The 24,470-nt window shown below is 40.8% G+C and overlaps 1 protein-coding gene across 7 annotated transcripts in view; it reads right to left on the bottom strand.

Moving 5' to 3' along the window:
- TENM4 (teneurin transmembrane protein 4) overlaps window positions 1-24,470 on the bottom strand; it is a 600,927-nt gene that overhangs the window by 130,693 nt on the left and 445,764 nt on the right. For all 7 annotated transcript variants that reach the window (XM_069808531.1, XM_069808534.1, XM_069808532.1 and 4 more), the window contains 2 exons: window positions 21,501-21,701; window positions 2,747-2,932 (listed from right to left, as the gene is read on the bottom strand). In XM_069808531.1, coding sequence (XP_069664632.1) covers window positions 2,747-2,932; window positions 21,501-21,701 — 387 coding nt within the window. The remainder of the gene's footprint in view (window positions 1-2,746; window positions 2,933-21,500; window positions 21,702-24,470) is intronic.

The following is a 24,470-nucleotide window of genomic DNA, read 5'->3' as shown; positions in this document are numbered from 1 at the left end:
AATCAACTTTCTGTTCTACTCTTTTGCCTGGATGCTTTAAGTTTGCTGAATTAGGATGATGAATGCAAGCTTCTGCATCAATTTCCTGGTTGGGAATTAACTGGGGTTCCTCTAATGAAATCTCTGAATGTGAGCAATCAAGCTAGTATATTTGGTAACACGACTCTTTGTATGAGCAAACAAAATTAATCCACTAGGATCAGAGGTCCCTTGAACACCGTAAGAAAGAGCCTCCTATGACCTACAAAACAAAAGGATTTCTTACTCTCAGACATGCTCAACAGGAAATGGAAGAAGTGTCCTTTACTTGTATCATCCATTTCTACCATGTTACCTGCACACATGGCAATATTGTTAAAGCATCACTTCAGCAATGGGGTTTTATGCTTGTCGGTGCTAAAGCAAACCGGGCCATGACACAGACATATAAGGAATTACTGTCAACAGAACAAGTTGCCATGCAGGGAAATTACACAAGGACAAGGGGAATGCTTTCCACATACTTAATGTAATTCCAAGTCAATGTCCTTTCATCTGTGCCAATATAACTAGCTTATTACTCCTTCTAAAGCTATTCAATTTTCTTGGATATTTATGACTTTGCCAAATCTCCTTTACATTCTACACATTTATCAATGAAATAGTCTGTAGGAAATACTGTTTACAGCTTTAGAGGCATGAGACTATGTACAAATTTGTTGCTAGATCACCATGCAAGAAGATGAGGGGGGGAAGTGAAAAGAAACAGCCCTCTAAGTATTAAAGAACAGTTCCTAAACCAAGGCAGCACTGCAATAGGAAGGTAGCACCACCCAAAATGACAGTGTGCACCAGTCAAATCTTGATGCTGACTGCATTGCGGTGCCGGCCTTTCCCATGATAACACAGGATCTTTATACTTAGAGTGAGGAATACTACAAATAATGGGGTAAATTTAATTACCATGAAAGATAAAAGCTTGTTGTTCAAAAACAGTCTGGGCATATCAGCTGCGTGGAGAAATATCATGTACTGAACTAGTGGCATTTCGGTTTTGCAGCAGAACTAATAAAATGGCACTGAGGGTATGAATCAGGCTTTTTTTGTGCATAAATGACTTTCATATAAAATTGTCCCCTGGATTTGGGACCTTTTGCTGAACTTTTTTTTTTTTCTTTTAAAACCCTTTCATGAATCTGTGTTGCTTTCCAAATCAAAGTGCTTGAACACAAGGCTATAAAATAATATTATAGAAACACAGGATTCCAATTAACACAGGACTCCTCTCTTTTCATTTTAAATTCATTTAAGAGAGGGGGGTTTTAATCCCTTCCTCATGAAAAGAAATGAAAGCTGCTAGGGACATAGAAAAGAAAGCAGAATGTAATGTCTAATGAGACAGAGGAAGTTTTAAGAGCTAGATATTTTTCATTAGGGGATGCATGTGGAGGCCATAATGTCGTAGGGTGACATTAGCATAAATAAATGATAAGTAGAATCGAACCACATATATGGTTTGTACCATTACTCTAATGCTGGAATTAAAATATTGTGATCAGGCTTCATTTCCTGTCTGTCTTTGTGTGTGCAAACTTACTTGGTGTTCAAGAAAAGAAAGTGATATCTACATATAACTAAGTTGATAATCCACACGGATAACTATGCTGACATTTGCCCAGGTATTGCTAGTGGTTAATTTTGATGTAGTGTGATTTATAGGTATCATGGCATAATGAAAGCAACACAGAGGTAAATTTTCTTGTCTTTAAAAGAAGATGATTAATCCAAAATGACTGGAGGAGAATTCTCAGTCCGGAACAACTCTTCTAAAGTCAGCTGATTTTTTTCAGGTCTGCACAAGCATTATTGAGAGCAGAACTGGATTTACTAATTTAGTTTTCCATTAATGTATAATAAATGGTATCTGGGGAGTTTTAATGCTACTGATTTTATAGCATGACTACAGAATGGGGACTAAAGTGGTTGAATGCATGACAGTCAGAAAAAAGGAGGAAGGGAAAATGCATCAAGGAGTTAAGTGAGATGAAGGAGGAAGGTAAAGCCAAGCCAGTTCATTAATGATGCTGCAAATTGTTTAACGTGAGAACTACACCTCTTTGCATGATTTTGGCATATTGGTGGCACCTTATTAATAATAATAATAGACATGACACTGAGAGCTCAAGATAAGTGCCAGGTGCATGAAGAATACAGAACCAAAGAGAGAGGGAAATGAAATGTTAGAAAGGTAGCAGAGCAGACAAGGGATAAGCAAGACAGAGTTAAATACCAGCCAGAAGTCATCTGGCAGCAGTTTCCTCTTTTATACTGGCAAGCAAAGTGGCAGTGCAAATAATGGAGCAAATAAAAGGAAAGAAAACTTTGAATCAGATGCATGTTTCTGAAAATACTGTCACCATAGTAGAGGGAAGTCTTGGAGGCCACAGAAAGACCTTTTGAGAGAGGCAAAGTGGGATGTTTTTAAAAGCATCTAGCTGACATTTGACAGCTTGCCTCTGTGAGATCAAACACCACATAGGTGTACTTCACGTCTGATAATAAAAAATATATATAGCTATGTCATCAACAAATGAAAGGACATTTTGTCTTGTTCCCACATGAAAATGTATGATGTCAGAACTTGAAATCCAAGAACAAAGGTGCTCATGCTACACTAAGTCACACAAATTCAATTAAGCATGCGCCTTTTCTCCTCCCTGATCATCAATTATTCTTTTAAAAGTAGTCGGTTTTTCTTTTTCCCTACCAATAGTGCAGTGCTCTCCGTTCCAGCCCGGGCTGCATTCACACTTGCCATCCCGGCATGTCCCGTGCTCATTGCAGCGTGGGTGACACGCTCGCTGATCACAGGCTGTGCCCATCCATCCCTCCTCGCAGCGGCAGGTGCCTCCGACACAAATGCCGTGTCCTCCGCAGTCCGCTGCACAAATCTCTGTGGGAGAGGAGAGAAGAGAGAGGAGGGGAGATGGGTGGAGAGAAGGGAGAGGGGGAAAATCCAGAGTGTTATTGTTAAGAAAAGCAGCCACACTTCGCTACCTCGCCTTACGGGGCAATGAAAGGAATTCCTGCAGCTCATAACACTAATCCTTCCTGACAATAAGAATCTAATAAGTATATTACAAAAAAAGAGATGGACATGGATTGCAGAGGTCTGCTGTGATTGATCCTCCTATTTACTTTCTAATTTTCTTGCACTCCTCGAGCTTTTGTGATCACCAAATCCGAAGGGAAAGGCTCTTCCAATAAGCAGAACAAAAGTCACATTTAATTAAAATCTGGTTAAGTGTGAAAACAATGTGCTGATAAACTACTGATGCTAAAGTTAAGTGCTGGCAAAGCCTGTTTATGGCTTGTTAAGCCATGGTTCTGGGAATGGGATTCACTAAAACCCTTCTTCTCTCTTTAAAATTAATACAGAATATTTCTATTTCTACTGAATCCGTACATCTGCTATCTCTCTGTTCTCCCACCACCCCATTAAAAATCCCCTCTCAGGCATTCAGAAGTACTACCATGCTCTTTTTGTGAGCTACATGCACTGTGGTTGATAGGATGGTGCTTGTTCCCAGGTCTTATTGGAGTTAACAGAAGCATGGAGTCACAGCCGGATATTTAGGTACTTACCTCCAAAAAAGAGAAGAGCTAAAAGACATTGGCTTTTCAGGGGTGCTGGCCTTTCCACCCTCTGTGAGCCCCAGTGGGCATGATGACACAGATAGATACATTTAATATTTTTGCCCAGCACCAGGCTTTTGGCTAAAACCTTGCATGCCCTTGGCATAGATTTGGGAGACTTCATGTTTTCATCTGCACTGTATTTGTCTGGAAAAACTGAGACTTCATGGAGAGCAGGTACCCACGAGTCCGGTGTTAAAGTGCCTGTTACTACCATTACTATACGGGACTGATCTCAAGTATAAAAATAAAACCAACTACTGATGTGGTGTTATACGGCAGATGAAATGAAATGAATCTATTTCTTCTTCTCCAGGCTCATCAGCTGACTGCTCACTTCTGATCTCTCATAAACCACGACTGCACTCTCCTCAATCGGAGGAGAGGCAATTCAGACTATATTTCAGACTATCAGGTCTTCCCTCTTCTCTCTGACTTCTACCTGGTGCTTCTAAATTGGATTGAAATTTCCCAAATGTTTTGGACTCAAGCTTTCTGCTTGACTGAGCCATTTTATAGATTTTACAGGGAAAGGACACAGTTCCCTTTGGGGAGAGTGGAGAGAAGATGTGAACGGAAGAAATGCGGAGCAGGGTTGGGCTGGAAGCCCAGAACGGAGTACCAGGGTACTCTGCAGAGCACCTTTTCTCTCTTTTCCCCCAGCTACGTACCCCCAGAATGAATATCTCAGATACCAGCCCATCTCCAGTGCTTCTCTTTGTCCCCCTGAGCATATTAAGTGCAGGATTCAGGCCTTGAGGCTTGTGGTGGAGGGGTGACTGGGATTATACAAGACATTTACTCTGGGTCACTGGCTGCACATAAAATATTCAAAACTACTCAGCCTGCATTAACATCACACCTGACTGAAATTCAGCCTTACTTAAGTTGCCTTTAGTCTTTGGCTAATTAATACTGCCAGTAACAGGAAGCGTGGGCTGTTTGGGGACTTTTGACATGCTCCTGATATGGCACTGAACATCCACTTCAACTTCAGGAGGAAAGTTTTGCACCGTAGGAGAGAGCTGCGAGGTCTTCAGCCCCTTACGCTGGAATGCACTCTCGTCTCCAAGGATCAGAGAGAGTCCGTTAGACAGTGGTAACTATGATAGTAATAATAGTAATGCTTTGCATGTCTAGAAAACACCTTATTTTCCAAATGCAACATGAACACAGTATCTAGCTTCTGCTTACTATACAGCTCAGGGTGGTGGAACAGTTTCCAGTTGAAGTCCTTTTGCTGCAGAGTCTTGGAAGTCTCCAAACCCTCTCAAACATTTAGTCCTATATATTTAAATCTCTAATGAAAGAACTTTGGAGTTCAAATGTGCTTAAGACACTCAGGAACTTCTCTGTCCCATTTAGAGTCAAATGTGCAAAAGTATTTGGGCACCTTGGGTGCTTAAACCAAGGATGTGCACATACCACTTGCTGCCGAAATGTAACAGAATCTAATGTAAGCTTTACTGGAAGTCAGTAGAAATGACACTATCAAACACTTAAGACATGGCTGAGGAAGGACTCTTGAGTTGCTGTCAGAAGTTTTTACTTTGCATCTGGTATTGAGACACAGATTTTCACAGCTCCTAGATGCGAGGGAGGTAATATCATACTACAGTGCCCGTTATGAACATAAGGGCTGGGCAATTATCGACTTGCTAAAGGGCTGGAGCCTAGCCGTGTGTGTTTTCTACCCCTTTCTCCAACTGCCAGACAGCACTGCAATGGAGCGTGGGCCCGTCAGGATGGCATGTGAACACAGAGGACCTGAAAGTTAGTTAATGTAGCAATAAAGCTGCACTAAAAAAATAAAAATTGGCTCCTCTTGACTGACCTGATGAACAAAGTCTGGGGGATGATAAAGGAAACAGCAGATAAAAAATAAAAAGCTAGATTATGGTACTAAAATTTCAGCAAGCTGAGAAGAAACGCCTTGAGAAAGAAAGTACAAAGTCTGAGACTGCTGGTATTTAAGCTCAAACTAGAAAAGTATTGTTGTAGCTTCTGGTGCTTCCCAGCAGTCTTTCACCATAGAGCTACTCTAGCGTTGGACTGAAACCACTCCTCTGGTTACTGGTTTATATTCTTTATTCACACGTGTTGAACTTTGCACCCCAGAATACTAAATAACATAATTTTTCTTGCTCCCAATTTTCCAAGAAATCCAGAAAATATCAGCTCGATTACTTCACATCTTCATTATGTCCTGTTCCTTAGCTTTGACCTTCAGGGTCCCATCTCTAAAAGCCCAGCAATGTGCACTGCAAGTAACCTCCTCCGCTGCCGAATGCGAAGCTCTGAAATTCCGAAGCAACAACTATCTCCAGTGATGGACAGGAAAATTGGCATCTTGGAGGACTCAGCCCTTTGTGAGTCCAAAGTCCATGTGAATATCTTAAAGACATTACTAGTATTTACTTAACATTTTACCTTTGGCTTGAGAATGTTAATGAGTCTGAGTACTACTGGTTATTTTTTGATGTTGTTATTTCTGTTTTCACACATCATAGAGTCACAGAATCATAGGATAGTTTGGGTTGGAAAGGACCTTTCAAGGTCATCTAGTCCAATCCTCCTGTAATAAGCAGGGACATCTTCAACTAGATCAAGTTGCCCTGAGCCCCGTCCAACCTGACCTTGAATGTTCCCAGGGATGGGGCATCGACCACTGCTCTGGGCAAACTGGGCCAGTGCTTCACCACCCTCAGCATAAAACATTTCTTCCTTATTTCTAGACTGAATCTCCCCTCTTTTAGTTTAAAGCCATTACCCCTTGTCCTATCACTACATGCCCTTGTAAAAAGTCCCTCTCTGGCTTTCTTATAAGCCCCCTTTAAGTACTGGAAGGCCGCTATAAGGTCTCCCTGGAGCCTTCTCTTCTCCAGGCTGAACAACCCCAACTCTCTCAGCCTGTCTTCACAGGAGAGGTGTTCTATCCCTCTGATCATTTTTATATCCCCCCTCTGGACCCGCTCCAGCAGGTCCCTGTCTCTCCTGTGCTGAGGACCCCAGAGCTGGACGCAGAACTGCAGGTGGGGTCTCACCCGATCGGAGCAGAGGGGCAGAATCCCCTCCCTCGACCTGCTGGCCACGCTGCTGGTGATGCAGCCCAGGACATGGTTGGCTTTCTGGGCTGTGAGCGCACATTGCCGGCTCATGTCCAGCTTTTTATCCACCAGTACCCCCAAGGCCTTCTCCGCAGGGCTGGTCTCCTTCCCTCCATCCCCCAGCCTGTATGGATCCCGGGGATTGCCCCAACCCAAGTCCAGTACCTTGCAGATAAAGTAAACAAGGCATAAAGAAGTAAAGCGATGGGTCTACAGGCATATGTGAACTCTGTGGCAGGCACAGGACCTCCTAGATGTCCTGATACCCAGTCTTGTGTCCTGTCAGAAGACAGGGAAATGCAGCTCTTAGTAGGTCAGATATCTAAATGTTGGTGGTGGAGGAAAAAAAAGGAAGATATTTGGAGTGACAATCAGAAGTCTTCTTGGTCTTATTTAATGGTGTGAAACTCGGATAATGCAGTGACATTCAAAAATGGCGAAGAGAGGGAAAAAAAGCACTTTCTGAAAGGCAGAATCTCTGTGGAGTCATTCCTATGAAAAGGGATGGAAACCCACTGGGACATTTACATCTCGACTGAAATATTTCTCACACAACATGCTGCCAAGGAACAGTTTTGCATACATGGCCAAGGGACACACACTGCATGATCTAAACCAAACAGATCTTAGGCTAACCCAGAATGGGAACACTGGGAACATTTTGGGTTTCATCTCCCACCCAGCTGAGACCCCAGCCATGCCACCACCCACACACACAAGAGAGCGCAGGCTCCAGGTTATGAATGTATAATACCTATATAATGGATATATAAGGTGGTTTGGATTCCCAGGCCCCAAGAGCTGTAATAAAGACCCTCAGCTGTGAAAACCACTTGTGAAGCAAACTACTTACGACAGTCTCCCTAAAACGTAGTTTAATTATTTCTGACAGGGAACCAGGAGCCAGGAACTCTCAAATCTAAATCTTCCATTTAGCTGCCAGTTTAAAGATAGATGGGAACCATACAATTTAAATAGCCTTACAACACATATCCTGCTGTACGCCCTGGCCCTTTATAACACGGCTCTCTTAAACGCTCACAGGTTTCTAATGGGTGATTAAATAGTCAGAGTAGCTTTTACTTTTCTGGTGGCACTCAAAGAAATTATCAAAATGGATTTCAGATTAAGTTTCCATTTAAATACAGGTCTTTTCTGGCAGCTCAAGATGACTAAGGCTGATTTACAGAAAAGGGCAGGTGAATCGTTTCTTCGTCATTCAGTCCCAGGGACAGAATTTGCCACCTCTGTTCTTATTACAAGCTGCATTTTTTGGTACATTTCCCAATTCTGTTGTTAAAATTAGAGGACATGATTAGCTACCATCTGAGCTGCGTGAGCAAATGAGAAGGAAAGCTTTTAATTCTCCTATTACAGTATTCACAGACTGGCCAGCTGCACTATATTGCTCCTGCCTATTTAAGCTTAGTTAGAACGTTATGCTTGCGCATAAAAGACCTGCCTGTTAAATATTTTCACACCAGCTGTTCCCAAAAGGTGACTAAATATTTCCTTTCATCTTTAATCTCTTCCACTGCTTGTATGAACAGCTTAGCCATTCCTTATCCTTTCCTAGAGGTGCATTGTGTTTTACTTCATCTTGCCATGCAGCTCTCAAAGCTGCCTGTAGTTCCTTGAAGGAAGGAGATCTGAGCAAATCTGGTGCCCAGTTCTAAGAGCAAATATGAGGCTTATTGTCCTCAGAAGGTACAATCAGCCCATGTACCTTTGTGAGAAATACTTGGACTTTGAGTAATACCCTGTATTTTGCTCCTTGACACTTGCACTTACCAGAGGGCACTGATGGATGTTAACTGATACATGGATGCAGGGTTTTATCTAAGGAATTGAGTTCATTTCTACTCTACCGTCTGGGGTTTTGCCAGGATTGGTGTCTTCCGTTGCCTGGATTTCACCACACCTTAAGTCAGACTCTTACCTGAAGAACTAAATTGAGCCTAGTTGCCCTCTGTGGGTCAAGGAGTAAAGACAGGTAGCTCCAGAGGATGATTCACCTGAAATCTCTTTCATGGAGAACTTCTGCAGCAGACTGTGCTCAAGGCACTGTTGAGTTTTGGGTGGTTCACCCATGGGTCTCAGGTGCATCATAAACATTATCCTTAGAAAAGGATAATGCCATTCCAACAGGGTTCTGGTTATTTTTCATGCAAATAATCAAAAAAGAAATTACTCATCTTCAGTTTCAGGACCTGCTCTATTCCATCACTGCTCACCCCCACTGGGAACCAGTGCTAGCCACAGAACCAGGGAACTGCCTGCTGGCTAGTTTTTAGACAAATGGGGTTTTTTTCTCATTATCCTCTCATGACTTGGGGAGATATTTCCCTCTGGTCTGTAAAGGCTGCTTCAGAATTCATCAAGGCTTTCTTACAAATACTAATCTACCTTGAAACCTACCCAAAATCTTGACAGTGGCTGCTGATGTGCCTTAACTTCTCCATTTTGCATTGACAAAAATTGTATTGTAATTTTATTCTATCTCCATCAGCATGTCTCTGTCTGTTGTTCACTTAATGCTTAAGAATCTCAGCTGAGGCCAAGATTATCCTTCTTGTTCTGCATTTGCACTGTGCCAGGTGTAATGAGGTCACAGTCCATTAACAGCGCTTCAGAAGTAAGAATACTATAGCAATTACTCGTACAAATAAAAACCTTGTACCTGATTCTTTCTTTTTTTGCATAACCTGCTAAAAACTGACCCAAATCTGTCCCCTTAAGAATAAAAAGTCTGCTATGTTGCCTTTGATATTTCAGAAGGAAAGTGGGAAAAGAAACCTATCAAACACTAGCCACCAGTGTAATGCTTTGTTCATGGCCCTTTTTAATTGATATAACAGACACAGTAGCTTCCAACACAGGAAGTGGCATAATCCAGAATTTCATATTATTTTCACATTACATTAAAGAATTGGGTTGGGAAAGGGATAATGATGTCAATTTGTGCTTCATTTATGGCAAATCCATTTTTACATGTTTACCCCTATCCCCCCAAAATCCTAAAATTGGCTTGACAACAGTTTAAAGCTTTCCAGCTTAGAGAAGAGCAATGCAGATGAAAATTTTTCTTTAGCATTCATGTGATGCAAAATCAGAGATTTAGCTGCTTCTGACCTGCCTGCTAAATCCTTTAATAAATATGGATTTAGTGCTAAAATATAAGATCAGGTGAAATTGCTCAGAGCTTCCTGAAAACTGGGGCAGTTCCACTGACCTTCACAATATTAATAGAAAATTTAATAATTAAAAATCTGTCTTAACTGGGATTTTCCTGTTTCAAGTTGGCTCATCTGAGGCAATTTCCAGCCCCAGACAGATTTTTCCTGAAAAGCAGCACAGGAGAGAGGCACTGCACAGAGCTAAAAGGCTGAGTTTGGTGAGGAGCTAAGCCTTGTTTTCACAACCTGCATTTGCTTTAGAAGGCAAGTTATGGGGAATATCTGGGAAAAGCATCTAATATAAAGATCTGGATGGAAAAAACAGAAGGTTCATGATCGGCATGATTTAGATAGCAGTGAAGTGCTAAATACGTTCTTCATAATGAAATGCATTTTGCAGTGCTATGAAACTCTCATTTATGTGGTTTGATAACTCTGTAGTGACATGTGAACTCCTCTGCTGGAACTGAAGAAGACATAAAGCTCATTAGCTTTTAAAACCATCTTTTTTAGAAATGTTATAAGGAAAGTTTCAAACAATGGAGCAAGAGAAAACCTGAAAGGAGAGGTCTGTGTCTTCTGTCCTTGCCAGTAACAAATCTGTAGCATGAAATCCTCTGAAAACCATCCCGTTCCAGTAGCGACTGGGGGGCAGTTGTGCAACTTGTGTCAATGTCACTAATTGAAGGTCATGTGATTTTGCCTTCAGAGATCATGTCCTAAAAGCAAGGTCTGCAAAATTTAATGCCTTTATACAAACAATCTGTTTACCTATTCTTAAAACATACATCAATTATGTAAATATTACTAATGTAGAGATAATAATTATTATTTATGTCAATAAATATAAAACCTGTTTGCTTTTATGAGTGTAATTAAACTTCTGGTACTGAGACAACTGTCCACTCCACTTGAGGATCTCAACTCATGTTGAGATTTTACAATTTTACAACTTTACATAGCTCAGCAAACTGAATATATCTGGAAGGTAACAGTTATTTCTTTTCTTTCCATGGATGAGGAAATCTAGATTAAAAGATGCTCTCCAGAGACTGAAAATGAATCCATCAGCTTTGCTCTCATCCCTCATCAGGAAGAACACCAACCTTCAGCGATGGATTTGAAACGTGACTCGGGACACCTGAGTTTTCGCCTGCTGAACCTGAAGCCCCGAGGAGCGTGCTGGAGTGCCTGCACTGGGGAACACACATCCAGCCTTACAGCGTGACCCTAACCAGGATACCTGAGTCGGCCTAAATGCTGATTCTTGCCAGGCTCTGCAGAAGGAGGACTGAGTACAGGTCTTCAATACGTGTGCAGAAGGGATAACTGCACTTGCAGAAAAGACTGGGTATGCACAAAGGAGGTATAAAACATGAGCTTGTCAGAAGAGGAGAGAGTTTTTACTCTAAGCAGTTGAGCTGGCTTAGCTCTCTATCTTTATGAGAAGGGTTGGTGGAAATCCCTAATAAAAGAAAGGACCCATCTCTGGCCCTCAGCTAGACACACAAGATTAACCCCACTTCAGCCCTTTCCCCCATTTTCCTCTTGGTATTTAGTTCTTTGCTTGCATAAGCAGCTTTGTGTTTAACTGAAAGGCTTCTGCAAATCCTCTTCTAGGTCTCATCTCTCTTTGGAGATTCAAATCAGGACTCCAGGCAGCTCTGAGCTGCCTAATTTGAACAGTCTGCACAGTAGCTGCTCACCTGGTGCTGAGCAGATCCAGGAGATCTGTCCCATAACTGCCCGGGAACCCACCTTCCATCTCTAAAATGAGTAACAAATGAGTTTGGTATGGTAGTACACTTCAGCTGACGTATGTCCGTCCTTCGAGACGGAGCCTCTTACTCTGTAAACATACAGCACCTAGCACAATGGGACTCTTGAGAGTTCTCGCTAGAAATAGTAAGAGTAAGAACAGGAGCAGTCATTAGCAGTCCCCATGCTAGTGGATCACAGCTCTTACCCAATCTGCGCAGCTGCACAATGTACAGTGCTACAGTTGGGATGTCTGTTAAAAAAAAAATCTCACTTCTAAGTGCTATTTCAGCTTGCTTCATATTTGCATAAAGGTCTTCCATCTCCTGTCTGAAAAGTTATAACTCTGTGAGATGAAATTCCATTAAAATGGTCTGCTGCTTTTTATCAGCCTCTAGTTTCTACAATATTTATACCCTATTTTCATCCTTGCCTTAAATGCCAGGGACTGACCATCACATTGTGTCTAAAGCTTCTGCTTTAAAGCTGTGATTTACTTTTGTACTCGTGTCAATCTTCCCTTTATTTATTATTCTGAACTTTATTTTAAACTGTCTCTTGCTGTTGAATAGCAGGACATGAAATGCCAGGTATTGATGGACTTCAGTCTTGGAGCTGAGATTTGTTGAATAAAAATAAATATCCCAAAGTGCAGGATTATGTTTTTCTCTTTGATGCTTAATTGGATCTCTATGCTTCCTGGGATGTGAGTTAAAGCTTCCCAGAGAAGAAAAAATTCCTAATGTATTAAATGAAGTTCCTAACAAGGATTTTTCTCTGGACTAATATTAATTTCCTCTCTGTGTCCATAAGGAGGAGATAATTTGACAGTAGAAAAGCCTTTTGCTCATGCTTATAGTCATTAGTCAAAGAACTAATTTCTTTCCCAATTCTGCACAGTTTAGTTTTGTCTAAAATAAATTCAATAGAGCATTTACAAATGTGTGTGCTGAAGTAATACCAAGCTAGATTTGCTTGGGATTCCCCTACTCAGAGCTCGGCACTACTATACAGACAGTCCCAACATAGTTTCCTTTTTCTTCAGACAACATTCCACCAAGGAACTTAGAAATTTTATTGTTATTAATCTTGTTCAAAAGGAGACACAGAACATGTACGAAACATGCTGGGCGGACCTATCCAGAAGTTAGAAGTCTGTCTACCCACACAAATGGGATGCAGCAGCAGCTGCTCCAAAAGCTTTGTGTCTGCTGTGCTGTCCATATGCCTCAACACGGGTCTGGAAGAATCACCTTTACGGAAAAGAAGCAAAGCTCTCTCCAAAGGCCTTTCAAACTTTCTTCTGTCAAGGTTATTAGAAAGTTGCTCATTAGTGCAAATTGTGATAGGAGTTCTCTGAGCGTGAACACCTTGCAACTTGGAAGGGGGCAGAGAGGCTATACTAAACCCAGTTCATCCACTTCAGACAGCTTATTAAATCATGGATTTCTGGCCTTCGATAGACACCGATCCATTATACGACAATCACTGGTCTTACATTATTTTTGCTTGCTCATTTTTTATGTTATTCTGTTTTACAGACTCCTAGATTATTTTGCCTATTATTTAACCTCAGCCATTATAAATTGGAATGAAACTTGATTTGATGAAGCTGAAAACATCCAATAAAAGTTTGCAGAAACTCTGATCATGATGAGCTCCAGTTGGGTTGGAGTGTAAGGACACAGTCGCAGGAGCTATCCACCAACAACAGCGTAGAATTGACTGAGTGCAAGTGGAGAAGCCATGATGTGGAACCTACGACCATCCTTGCTGAGCCAAATGAATGAGGTATGAGAGGACAGTCTTGATCCAGCCTAATCAAGGTAGATCACAGGCAGAGTCTGACTACACACAAGTATCCACCCCACTGATATTCCAGCAGTATTCTGGTTAAAAGAGGGAATAGTCAGAAGCAGAGGTCTAGACTCACAAAACTAAGAGGTCGTCTACACAGTCTTCTGTGAGCTAGTTACAAACTGATTAGCCAAACTTACTGAACGTCATGTATCTTCAGTTCAAAAGCTGCACAACCGCCATAGAGCAATTCTAAGCCTGCAGAAATATACACTGATTCCTATGGTTTTACAAGCATGACCTATTCCATGCAATGACTATAACATTTCACATTCTTAGCTGACTTGATCAACTGGTTTTATCTCCAAAAGAAATTGAAGAACCAGTTCACATCGGTCTTGCAGGACAGTAGTTTTGTCCTCAGTGACAGCTGGCTTACACTTACTGCATCAAAGAAGTGACTTAATATTGTTTAAAAAAGCAGCAACTTCATGACAGACATTCTGTTGTAGAGAAGGGGCTAGATTATGACCAGTCCCCATGTTGGCATGATATAATTCCAGAAATCATAAGGACTCTAAGGCTCCTTCTTTCAAAAGCAAAGTCAGAGAATAAGCCAAAATTTGGTCATCTGAGACTCATAAGTTTTCAGTGATACAAGCAAACATGCTAATTGCTTAGCCCTCTTCAAAACACACTATTTTAACGGTAGCCTGTTTTAACCATGGAATTTAATAGCTTGTTGTAGTGCTGTGAAACATCTATTCTTCAATTAGCCAAGTTAACATGAACCCCACAGAGTCCAGTACATCACTGCTGTTTTCAGTCAGGAAAGTCCATAACACAAAGCATAATTGATCCAAACAAAAAGAACTTTTGATCTCATGCTGTGACTGCTGAGGTCACATTTGGAGATAGGGAAGAATGCTGAACTAAAATTGGCATGCTGGGAATTAGTCCTAATTGTGGTAGAAAACAAATAGGGAATGGAATAGTCTACCCATTGCCCTTTGAGGTGGTGCATAAATTTGCACTGATGCTGGTACAGCTGATATGAGAGAAAGAAGCTTTACTCATCACAGCATGCCCAAGGTCAGTGAAGATCAGGGATTGCTTGTTACACCACTGGACATACACTATTCTCAGCCTGAGACATGACCTAATCAGACCAAACGTTTTGTGATCTAATGGCCAGAGACAGACTGATGATATCACCATTTCCACTGGTTTTGGCCAAGTTTGAAATGACAGCTAGAATGCATGTTTTCAGTTCCTTCAATCTCTCCCTTAGTCATTGTACCTGACCAAGACTGCATGGACTGCTGCAAACAGAGGAGTGGCTAAGAGTGAGATCCTAAACTCATCCCAAAGCTGACAGAAGTTTGAAGGATCTCTGGTTGGCCATGGAAATGTGCTAAGACAATTTCTCAACTATCAGATTGTAAGTAGGAATCCATATTTGAAACATAAAGTTGTATTTTCTATCTTATTGGGAGTTTTCTCCCTCCCTTTAGCATGTCCTTTTCATCTGCTGACCACAAAGATATTTGGACTTTTGAAGAATTGGACTCCCCCCAAAAATAATTACAGCCCATCTCAACCACTACCTTTTTTTTCCACCACACCCGGGTCTCCTTATACACATTTTCAATAAACAAAGGGAAAGGGAGTAAAAGGTATTCAAATGAAATCCTTCCTGAATACTTTTATTTCAAATGTTTTGGCTGGTTTTAGTCTTTTATTGCATTTTTAATAAAAAGCTTAGAAGACTTTAAAGGATAAATTCATCTTGGCAATGGGTAGGCTAAAATCTGTACTCACAATCCCAGCTACATCAAAAACTTTATGTTTTGTACAATGATAGTTCTTGTTAACACTGTTGATTCTCTGGATTCACTTATTCCTTCACAATTTCAGGTGTTGTATCCTGAGGTTTAGTTCTCTTGTTCTTCCCGATATGTTTTAAAGCTAAGAAAAAGACAAATCAGCAATTTCTTAGGCATTAAAGAGGGCCCTAGCCTGTAGTAAGGTACAAGCTTGTACCATGTGACAGCTGATGTAATATCCTTTTTTTACAGAGACATTTTTAATGAAGAAAATGATGGTTTAAAGGAGGGATTATGTGAAAATTTTCCAAGTATGGATTTTTATCTCAGTGGCCTTGGGCATGACATGAATTTAACATGAGAGATTTAACATGAGATTTTCTTTTGTAAGGTTGACACCAATAAGCCCAAGGAAATAAATTTTTATCACACATCTTGTGTTAACCCTGGTGCTGTTTGACCAATGGGATATGACGTTGTTCAGTAAGATATATGAGAACTGTGTTTCTGGGTGTCTGTATGTGTGTGTGTGCGCCCAATAATCTCCTGCACAATTCCTGATGAAAAAAGACAGTGGAAGGTAAAGGTGCATTTGCTCTAGCTTTCCTGTTTAAAAGTTCATTCTTCTTGGTCCCTTTATCTACTAATTGGAGTACAAAAAATATGCCTGTTTCGATGAACTGTACAACTTTGTGGTGGGGAACTCTGTTGGGTGCTATCTGAAAGACCTTCTCCATTGTTAATTTATACAACTAAATTGGTACTAAAAAATTCAGTTATTACCATTAGCTGATACAGAATCTTAAATCTAATCATTGTTTGTGAACGGACTTGAATTGACCCATACTCCTGCAAAGTAAACAGTAGCTTTTCCATTGACTTCACTGTGCTGTGCAATAATTTATAAGAATATGGCTTCCCTGTAATCAGAGACATGAATACACACCATGCTAGTTTTATTTTAAATCCAGCTTCTCAGCCTACCAAAGGCTGTAAAGCCAGGGAGGACTGTTTTACAACCGGTGGGTAAATACCTGGTCTTCTGCTAGCCCTATGGATACCCACACTATTTCCCCACTGTGTTTGGAGGCCAGGTTTCTCTAGGCATATCTGCAAGTATTGTGATCGCTACACGGCAGTCTGAAGCCCCTCCTAAACTGTTTTTAACCAATCACACAGGCTAAGAGGGGGTTTTCTATTTTTTTATGTTAAATGCCACAGTTCTGTAATTGCCTCTCTCCTGAGGAATCTGTGATCATGATGCCTGCTGAGCCTTCTACAGTTATTTGGCAGAACTGAGGATCTCTCAAAAGCTGAAACCCAGACTGCTCTAAAGTAACGTGAAGTACCCAAATGAGAAGGCAGCTGAATTGAAGAGGAATCAATTAAGCTCCCTTTCAAGGATTTCCATTTAACTAAAATGTGAACAGCCCTCTGCAGAGGTTTCTCTTCTCTAGGACAACTATCCCACCAAATTGGTAATGTCATGGGAAGCCTAAAAGCAGGAGGGGATGGCATGGAAGTGGGCATGAATACAACCCCATCTTTTTTTTCTGTCCGCTAAAGACATTTATAACATTTCTAGCCAGAGTTAAGTGTGGCCAGAATGAGTGCTGCAGTGCTGGTAAACCTGAGGAGATGGATGGTCTGAAACTCTGTTCCTGTCCCAAATGACAGGCACTCTGTGCCTTAGAATGATGCCCAGTTGACATGAAGGTTCAGGGCATGAATCCCCTGTTCTCAACTTCAGGATCCCTTTGGATGTGCCCAGCCACTTCATTCTTTTCTTTGAGATGACTGCTTGTAGCATCTGCATTGACCTGGTAGGTGGGATACTCTCCCAAGAAGTGAGAGATCACATCCAATGCTTTCTCAGACTGAGGAGACATCTGCTGTATGTGCCACAGAAGAAATTTAGGAACTTAAGGGAGCTTTTCAATAGACAGCTCTAGACTGTGGTCTGTCTCAGAAGTTGAGAAGTTCTCCACAACACAGTAGTAAAGTTAGTAGCTGCATTTGGTTAAGGTATATCATAAATGCCTAAATATCTTTGTGATCATAGATCTTAGTAACGAAGTTTGGCAACAAGTCACTGGTAAGCAGTATTTCCTCCCTGTCACGGAGGGGGAAAAGGGCAGTCATAAAGTCAAATGACATATCCTCAGAAAACACTGTTAGCAGCAGAAATGATGAGAGAAGCTATGAATAGGATCAAACTACTAGATTTCATGAGATATGGTCATGTAAGCTCAGCCTCAGTCTCTGGTCAGGCATGCTCTCTTAGCCTTTTCAAAATGTGATGTAAAACATCACAACTTCTAAATTCTTTACTGAGTCCCAGCTTCCAGTTCCCAACTCTTACCATTAAATGTAGAGCTCATGATTTTATATCTCCACTGCCAATTTAGGACCAAGTACTATTCCTATTACTACTCTTCTCCAGTGTACTTTTAAGGGTCTGAAGTACTGCACTGGATGTCAACTATGCATAAAGTGAGTCATTATGAATGAGTGATTGAGAAGGAATCCTTATCTGTATGCAGGTCAATGTACAACCACTGTCAACTGCCCAGAAAAAGTCAGTATACTCATTACACAGAGAACATAATTTCTATGGCTGCTTTGTATTATCAACTTTCCAATGATTCTAGTGAATATCATGCATGTCAAGATGTCAACTGCCAGAGAACAGTGTGAAAATCACTGACTTAAATTTGAGGACAGCGAAGGACACCACCAGATGACTTAATTCCTTTAAGAATGATTTTGTATCCAAGCATAATACTGTTTTGATGGGCCTGGGAATGTACTCATGCATCAGTGAGATCCCTCTGGGAGACGGTGCATTCCCCAAATGCAGATAACCTGACTCACCTATTAATTTCATTGCACTCAGCAAATATGTCTTATGGTATGTGGTTTGTTGCCTCTTGATTAGCCAGAAATACTTGCTTCAGTTTAAATATAGTTTCAAGACTGAGACTATATCACATATTAAGTTCTGTTTCACACTGCAGCACAGGCCATTTCCCTCTTCTCACTATACTCAGACAGTAAGAGGTTAAGAGAGCTGCTCTTTAATGGCTTCATTAGTTGCCAGAACTTGGAGAATGAAGTCCTTTGCTAGGGCTCATTAAGAGGTGAAGGGAGATAGCACACCAAAAGCCTGGGATACAGAGGATCTGTGATGGCAGGCCCTGGAGAAAAGGGGTTAGGATGAGTGGTTCCTTAATTATCTTTCTTGTACTAAGCATTGCCTTGGACTTTTTAGCTGAACTGGGTTATAAAGGACCTTTTTGTATTTGCTTCTGCAACAGTACTAAGATGCAAAAGGGAAGGGATTTAATTCTCCCATGGAGAAATCAAAACGCCCCTTTTGCTGCTCAGTACAGGTTATCTCTGGACTTACTCTGCACATTTCTCTAAAAGACTTTTTTTATATTTGGGAATCAACCAAAAAAGAAGTGCGTACTGAGGGAAACGGGATCCCAAGAAACTGTCCCTTGCATGAAAGGGTGAAGCATGTTTAAGAAGCATTTTTGCAGACTGAAACACCTGAGGTAGTATGGTAGCAACCATATCTCAAGATATACTGGCAGTGTGCACACACATAAAGCAAATACCCCCCCCCCCCAATATCATTACTTCTTCCTACAATGCAGTGCACAGTACTATTCACAAGAAATGAAAAAAGAGAATATAATCAGGAAACAGAAATTTCTGTAGTATTATTATCTTGTGAAAAACTAAGGGTTTTACCCAGCAACCTGTGTTTCTCTAAGGTTCCTGCTAAAGGCAGGTGAAATCTACCTACTTAGCTGAAAGACGGAGTCTAAGGTTCAAAGAGAGTCTAGTTTTACTTACTACGTATAACAATCCACAGACTTTCACTTAGCTGCTTCCATGCTGACTGATACCTTCTAAACAAATACCGCATACAGCATTTTAGATAGGTATTAGTCTTGACTTCAAGGTGTTAAGAGCTGGAAAACCCACTGTGCCTCCTCATATTTTATTCTGGGTTTCCTGATTATGCTGTTCTCAGGGTCTGCTTCTCAATGTGGTTTACAGAAGGGGCTGTCCTTGGCACTAGCCCATGTAGGCACAGTCCTATAGATTTCACTGGGACTGAACACAGTCCTAACTGCTTTGCTCAGCTGAGGCTGATTTAAGAAAGTACTTAATTCTTTCACTTAATAATTCTTCTGTTCTCTTTGGTCCTATTTTATAGGACAATAAAAATCTGGCCCCTTCAGTCCCTTCTACAGAACCTCCAACCCAATGGGTTGGGCAGTACGTTATTATGTGTACTAACGTGCTTGCTCACTCTATTTTAATCATGCAAGAAGGGTACCATGCATCCTGTGAGTAAATCTGTCTTTCAAATCAAGCCATCAATTCAGTGGAAAGGTCCGAGTTAGAAATGGAAGTTTACAGATCACCTTAGCTGTGATTTTAGCTGTGAGGCACAATAACCTGAACGTTACAAGCAGCTTGGTGAGGAAAAAGGTCTTGAAATGATGCTCAAGTTTGTCTCAAATAACCTCACACTGCCAAAGAAAGTTTGCACTAGATGGATTTATAAAAGCAGTATAAAGAAAGCTTATAAATCATCCGTACATGACCCTGCAGGTTAACAAAGGGAAAGTGAATTCTGTTTGCGTGTAGAAATGAACATTTTTCTAAATCCATCCCTGCAATCCCCAAACCTCCACATAAACTCAGAATGATGACTCAATTATGAACTATGCTACAAAATCACTAGAAATACACTACTACCTTTCCCCTTATGGTGGTCTTATAAATGAACGTATAGAGTATGGAATTGAAGATGTTAATATGGGGAAAGGAAAAGCCTGACACCAAATTTATCTTCCTATCAATGCAGGAAAGCTTCCCTCCCTACATCTGCAAAAGTTTTGATCAACCTAGTTTTAGCCCCAGGCAAGTAGGCCTCCTCTTTTGCTTATTCTTCAGCCCAGTCAATTTTACTTTATGACAAGCTTTCTAACACCTAACCTAAATGACGATTGTTGAAAAGGTCTTTTTATATACTTTGTACCAGTTTATTTGGTTTGCCCAATCCTTGGAAGTTACTCTCTTAAAATACTTGCAAGCAGTTGCCTGATTTTCTTTACACGTGATAGCAATTCCTCAGTGAAAATATTGTTTACGTAATTTTTCTACTATATCCACTCTCCTAACAGGCTTTCTTTTTTTTGTCACTTTGCTGAAAATTCATTTCATTTCATTTCATTGCCTATACTAGGCTGCCCTGGATTTTTGGCCTAGTTCCACCCCAGCTGTGTAAGGTAAAGAAGCTGTTATTGCTGTGGTCTCTTGTTTGTGAGCACAATATACAGGACAAAAGCCAAAAGACTAATGTTCCATAGGTTCTAACTAGTACTATAGCATTTCTCAGTGCGGCCTCTAAAAGCTAATTGCATTTGGAAGAAAAGGCTCCTGAATAGTTTTTCTTTAGCCTTCATTTCAGATACTTGATGCAGATTTTGAGCAAGATGCCCATTCAGCTGAGGAATGAAGGAAGGTCACAGTTCCAAACCTCTACACAAAACCACCCATAAAAACTTCTCTTCTTGGTAGGTGCTTGTACTATTAAATACTTCTACCCAGTAAACTTATTTTTTACTTGATAGAGGACAGTGCTTACAGTCTTTTAGTATGAACCTCGTGTGACACTCATTGTCCTCTAGTTGAGCCTAGAAAAGCACAGCCTTTGAATTCAGAAGGGAAACGAGACCTGAAGGATTGCCACCTCTTCCTTCTTGTTTACAGCCACCTAAAGAATATTTAGTCATCTCCTAAAAATCAAAACAGACCCTTTGGTGGCTACTGGGATTCATCAAGCACTAACACCAGAACAAGCAGTTATATGTAGACCATCAGTTACATTCATAGCAATATAATGAACAATAGCAAGCCTAGGTGGCTTTAATGGGGTTATTTATTGTATTACTCTATGCTCAGCAATGGAAGCAGAATTATTTATGTAGTTGAGCTATGGCATTTCTGCTTCCAGTCATGCCCTACATGTGCTTTACTGGAACACATTTGTAGCATTCTTTTTGCAGATCTAGGTCTGAATATTTTACAAAGTTTAAATAAAATAAAAACCAACAGTAAGTCACCGCTGACGTTACCGATTGAGCAATCGTGTCCGGTCCAGTTGGGATCGCAGCTGCAGAGTCCAGTATCTGGGAGGAAGGTCCCATGACCAGAGCACTGGTCCAGACAAGTGGCTCTTGGGGTCTCACAGTTTGTTCCTCCCCAGCCAACTGAACAGTGACATTCTCCTCGCACGCACACGCCTCGTCCCGAGCAGGTAGGATCCATGCAGTCCACTACATGTGAGAGGGAAGAGCAACAGACAGGGAAAGCAAATGGGAATTTCAGAAAAAAAGCTAACAGACTGCTGTCTACACAAACTTGTTTATATAGTATCTCAAGGCTCCAACCAGATATCGAAGCCCCATTGTGCATAAACGAGATGCTTCATGCAAGAAGACAGTGTCCCCAAAAGGCAGTGAGACCTAAAGCACTTACATGAAAAACAGATAAAAACTTAATGATGAAATCCATTCTTTTATCCAGGCCTACACTAATAAATGATCTTTCTAGTAAGAACAGGCTAATATCAATTAAGAATAGAATAAGAATAATATTCTCTTGCACACATATTGTGCCTCCATTTATTCTATTAGAATAACCTAAATTACTATTACTAATGAATTCAAAGCTGAGTTCTAGTTTTCTGAGAGAGAATTTTACGTAAAGATTCAGCAGAAGCTGATGTCCTTATTCAGCAAAATACATGCTTAAATCGAAGAATGTGCTGAAATCTATACAGGTTTCACAGACACATAAATTTCACGTTAAACATCCTTAGACAGTTTTCTGAAGTAAGGATTAAAACAAAATCTTTTTTTTTTTTTATTGGTGTTCTTTTGGTTTTATTTTTGATCAATTAATACTCTTTTTTAAATGTTGGGTTTTTTTTTTTCCCCAAAGAGGCACTTTCCTAACAAGATTGGAGACCATTCAATTAGGTGCACAGTATAGCAAAGTGTACCAAAAGACCGAATGTACTGCTGCCTGATTCCTGAGTTATGTGTTTTGTAGGCAACTGTCAGCTCCTCTGCCCACGGGGGAATTTCACCCAGCAATTGAAAAATACGAAACGCACCAGACACCCTTCCAAAGAAGGACTGGAGGAGTCGATCATCTATTTATATATAAAAGCTTATAGGACAGCCTAGAGAAATTCTTCCCGGCTCTTGAAACGGTGTGTGGCAGTGCCCTGGGGATCAGCGACAAGTGTCAGTCTGGCTAAGCAGCAAGGGGAAAGCTGTCCACCTCCTCGCTCGAATACAGACGAGCAGAACGCGGCCACCGCACACGCAGCAGGTTTGCGGGTCGTCCTCCCCCGCCGCCCCGTAAAAGCTAATAAGAATCCCAATGACCTGTTTAAGATCCAGAAACCTTAAAAGGAAACACAACAGCTGCTCTGATAATTCCCTGGATTCTCAAAACGTTCTCAGTCTGACAAGTAATGGCTCAGCAATTACTATCTCGAGGCATGTGAGAGCATTTTCTGTTTTGTTTGATTCCCGGAGCCCTGCTCATAGCTGGAACAATCCTCGAAAATTGTAAGAGGCTGGAAAGGATGAGTCTATAAATCTCCTTCACTGTTAGCGAGCTGGGAGCTAGGGTGCCAATTTTAGCATGAGACCCTTGAAGCCCTGGCCCTGTTCTCTCTCAGCAGTAATAGGTACGAAAAGGACTACGGAACGGACTAGCAGCCTCGTACGTTCTCAGCAGATGGTTTGAACATAGAGAACAAAGATCACAGGCTAACTGACAAGAGGCTACCTCCAGGCAATTAATCATCCCCTCTGAAGGTCAATTGGGAAAAAGGTGAGTTTTACAAGGGGCTCCATCACAGGAGGCAGACAATCTGCTATCTCAGCTCTAACACAGACGATTATAGGAGGGGAATGTGCATGTCAGAACCCCCCATTTATCATAATCCCAAGGCCATTTTTCATGTTGAAATGAGCCCTTTCAGAAAATGTCACACACAATGGCTACTTTAATCTCAGCCTCACTAGCTGTATCTCTTTAGGCTTTCTGCACCATCGGAATGGCCCTGGGACAGGATTACGGGCTTCTGCTTTCTTCTTAATCAATTGCTTAGTGGATTTGGAGTACAATGGTATATTTTTAGGGAGTTCTGCTTGACAAATTTAGCTGCTCAGCTCTGGGAGAAGCAGAGATGGGGAGTGGGGCAGGAGGGCAGAGCTGACAAAATCTAGTATACTTGGAAAAAGAAAAAATAAAAAAAAAAAGTTTTGCATATATCTGTGTTGCTGCTTGGAAAATGTCCTACATGGTCTAATTCCTGGTTGGAAAATGCCCCATTTATAGTTTAGCCTTGTGCAGAACCTTTGCCATGGAGATAAATCATGCAGCATGCAAGGTTAGTGCCTCTTCTACACTTTCCCCCAATATGCTTCATGCTTCATTGGTCACACAAGTTATTAGGCTTATTCAGTACCCAAAGAGTAACTTCTCATTTTTCACTGCTTAAATTTGCTCCCCTCCCTTTAATGTCTCGCTGGCTTAGCCCATGCCTTATAAAATATGGGCCAATAAACTAAGGAAGCAGAAAAGAAAAACTCATGTAAGATTGTTGGCTGATGTTTTATAAACATTGCTGAACTTCTATGGGGGAAAAAGAAAAGACAGAAGAAACCCTGGAATGAAAACCCATTATGAACATGGACTACACAGTGAAGCTACGAGAACTGAGAAATAATAAAAAGTAATCAATACCAGATGGTCCTTCTTAGAAGAGAAATTAAAAAGTAAAAGCAATTTAAGAAATAGTATAAATCAACTTTTTTACTAGATCTAAATATATATATATATATATATATGTCCTCAAGATTTCCCACATGGCATATTTCTGAGTTACTTCCCCCCCCTTACGACACAATACAAATTAAGCCTCGAATATGAAAAACAAATGCATATTTGGAAAAATACTAAACAGCTCATAAGAAAAATCATGTTCTCTTTGTTCTTCATTCTTTTTCAAGTTTTTACCTAGT

Source organism: Haliaeetus albicilla, chromosome 20 (assembly GCF_947461875.1).
Source record: "Haliaeetus albicilla chromosome 20, bHalAlb1.1, whole genome shotgun sequence".
NCBI classification, from domain to species: Eukaryota; Metazoa; Chordata; class Aves; order Accipitriformes; family Accipitridae; genus Haliaeetus; species Haliaeetus albicilla.
This window is presented reverse-complemented; position numbering and strand designations above follow the sequence as displayed.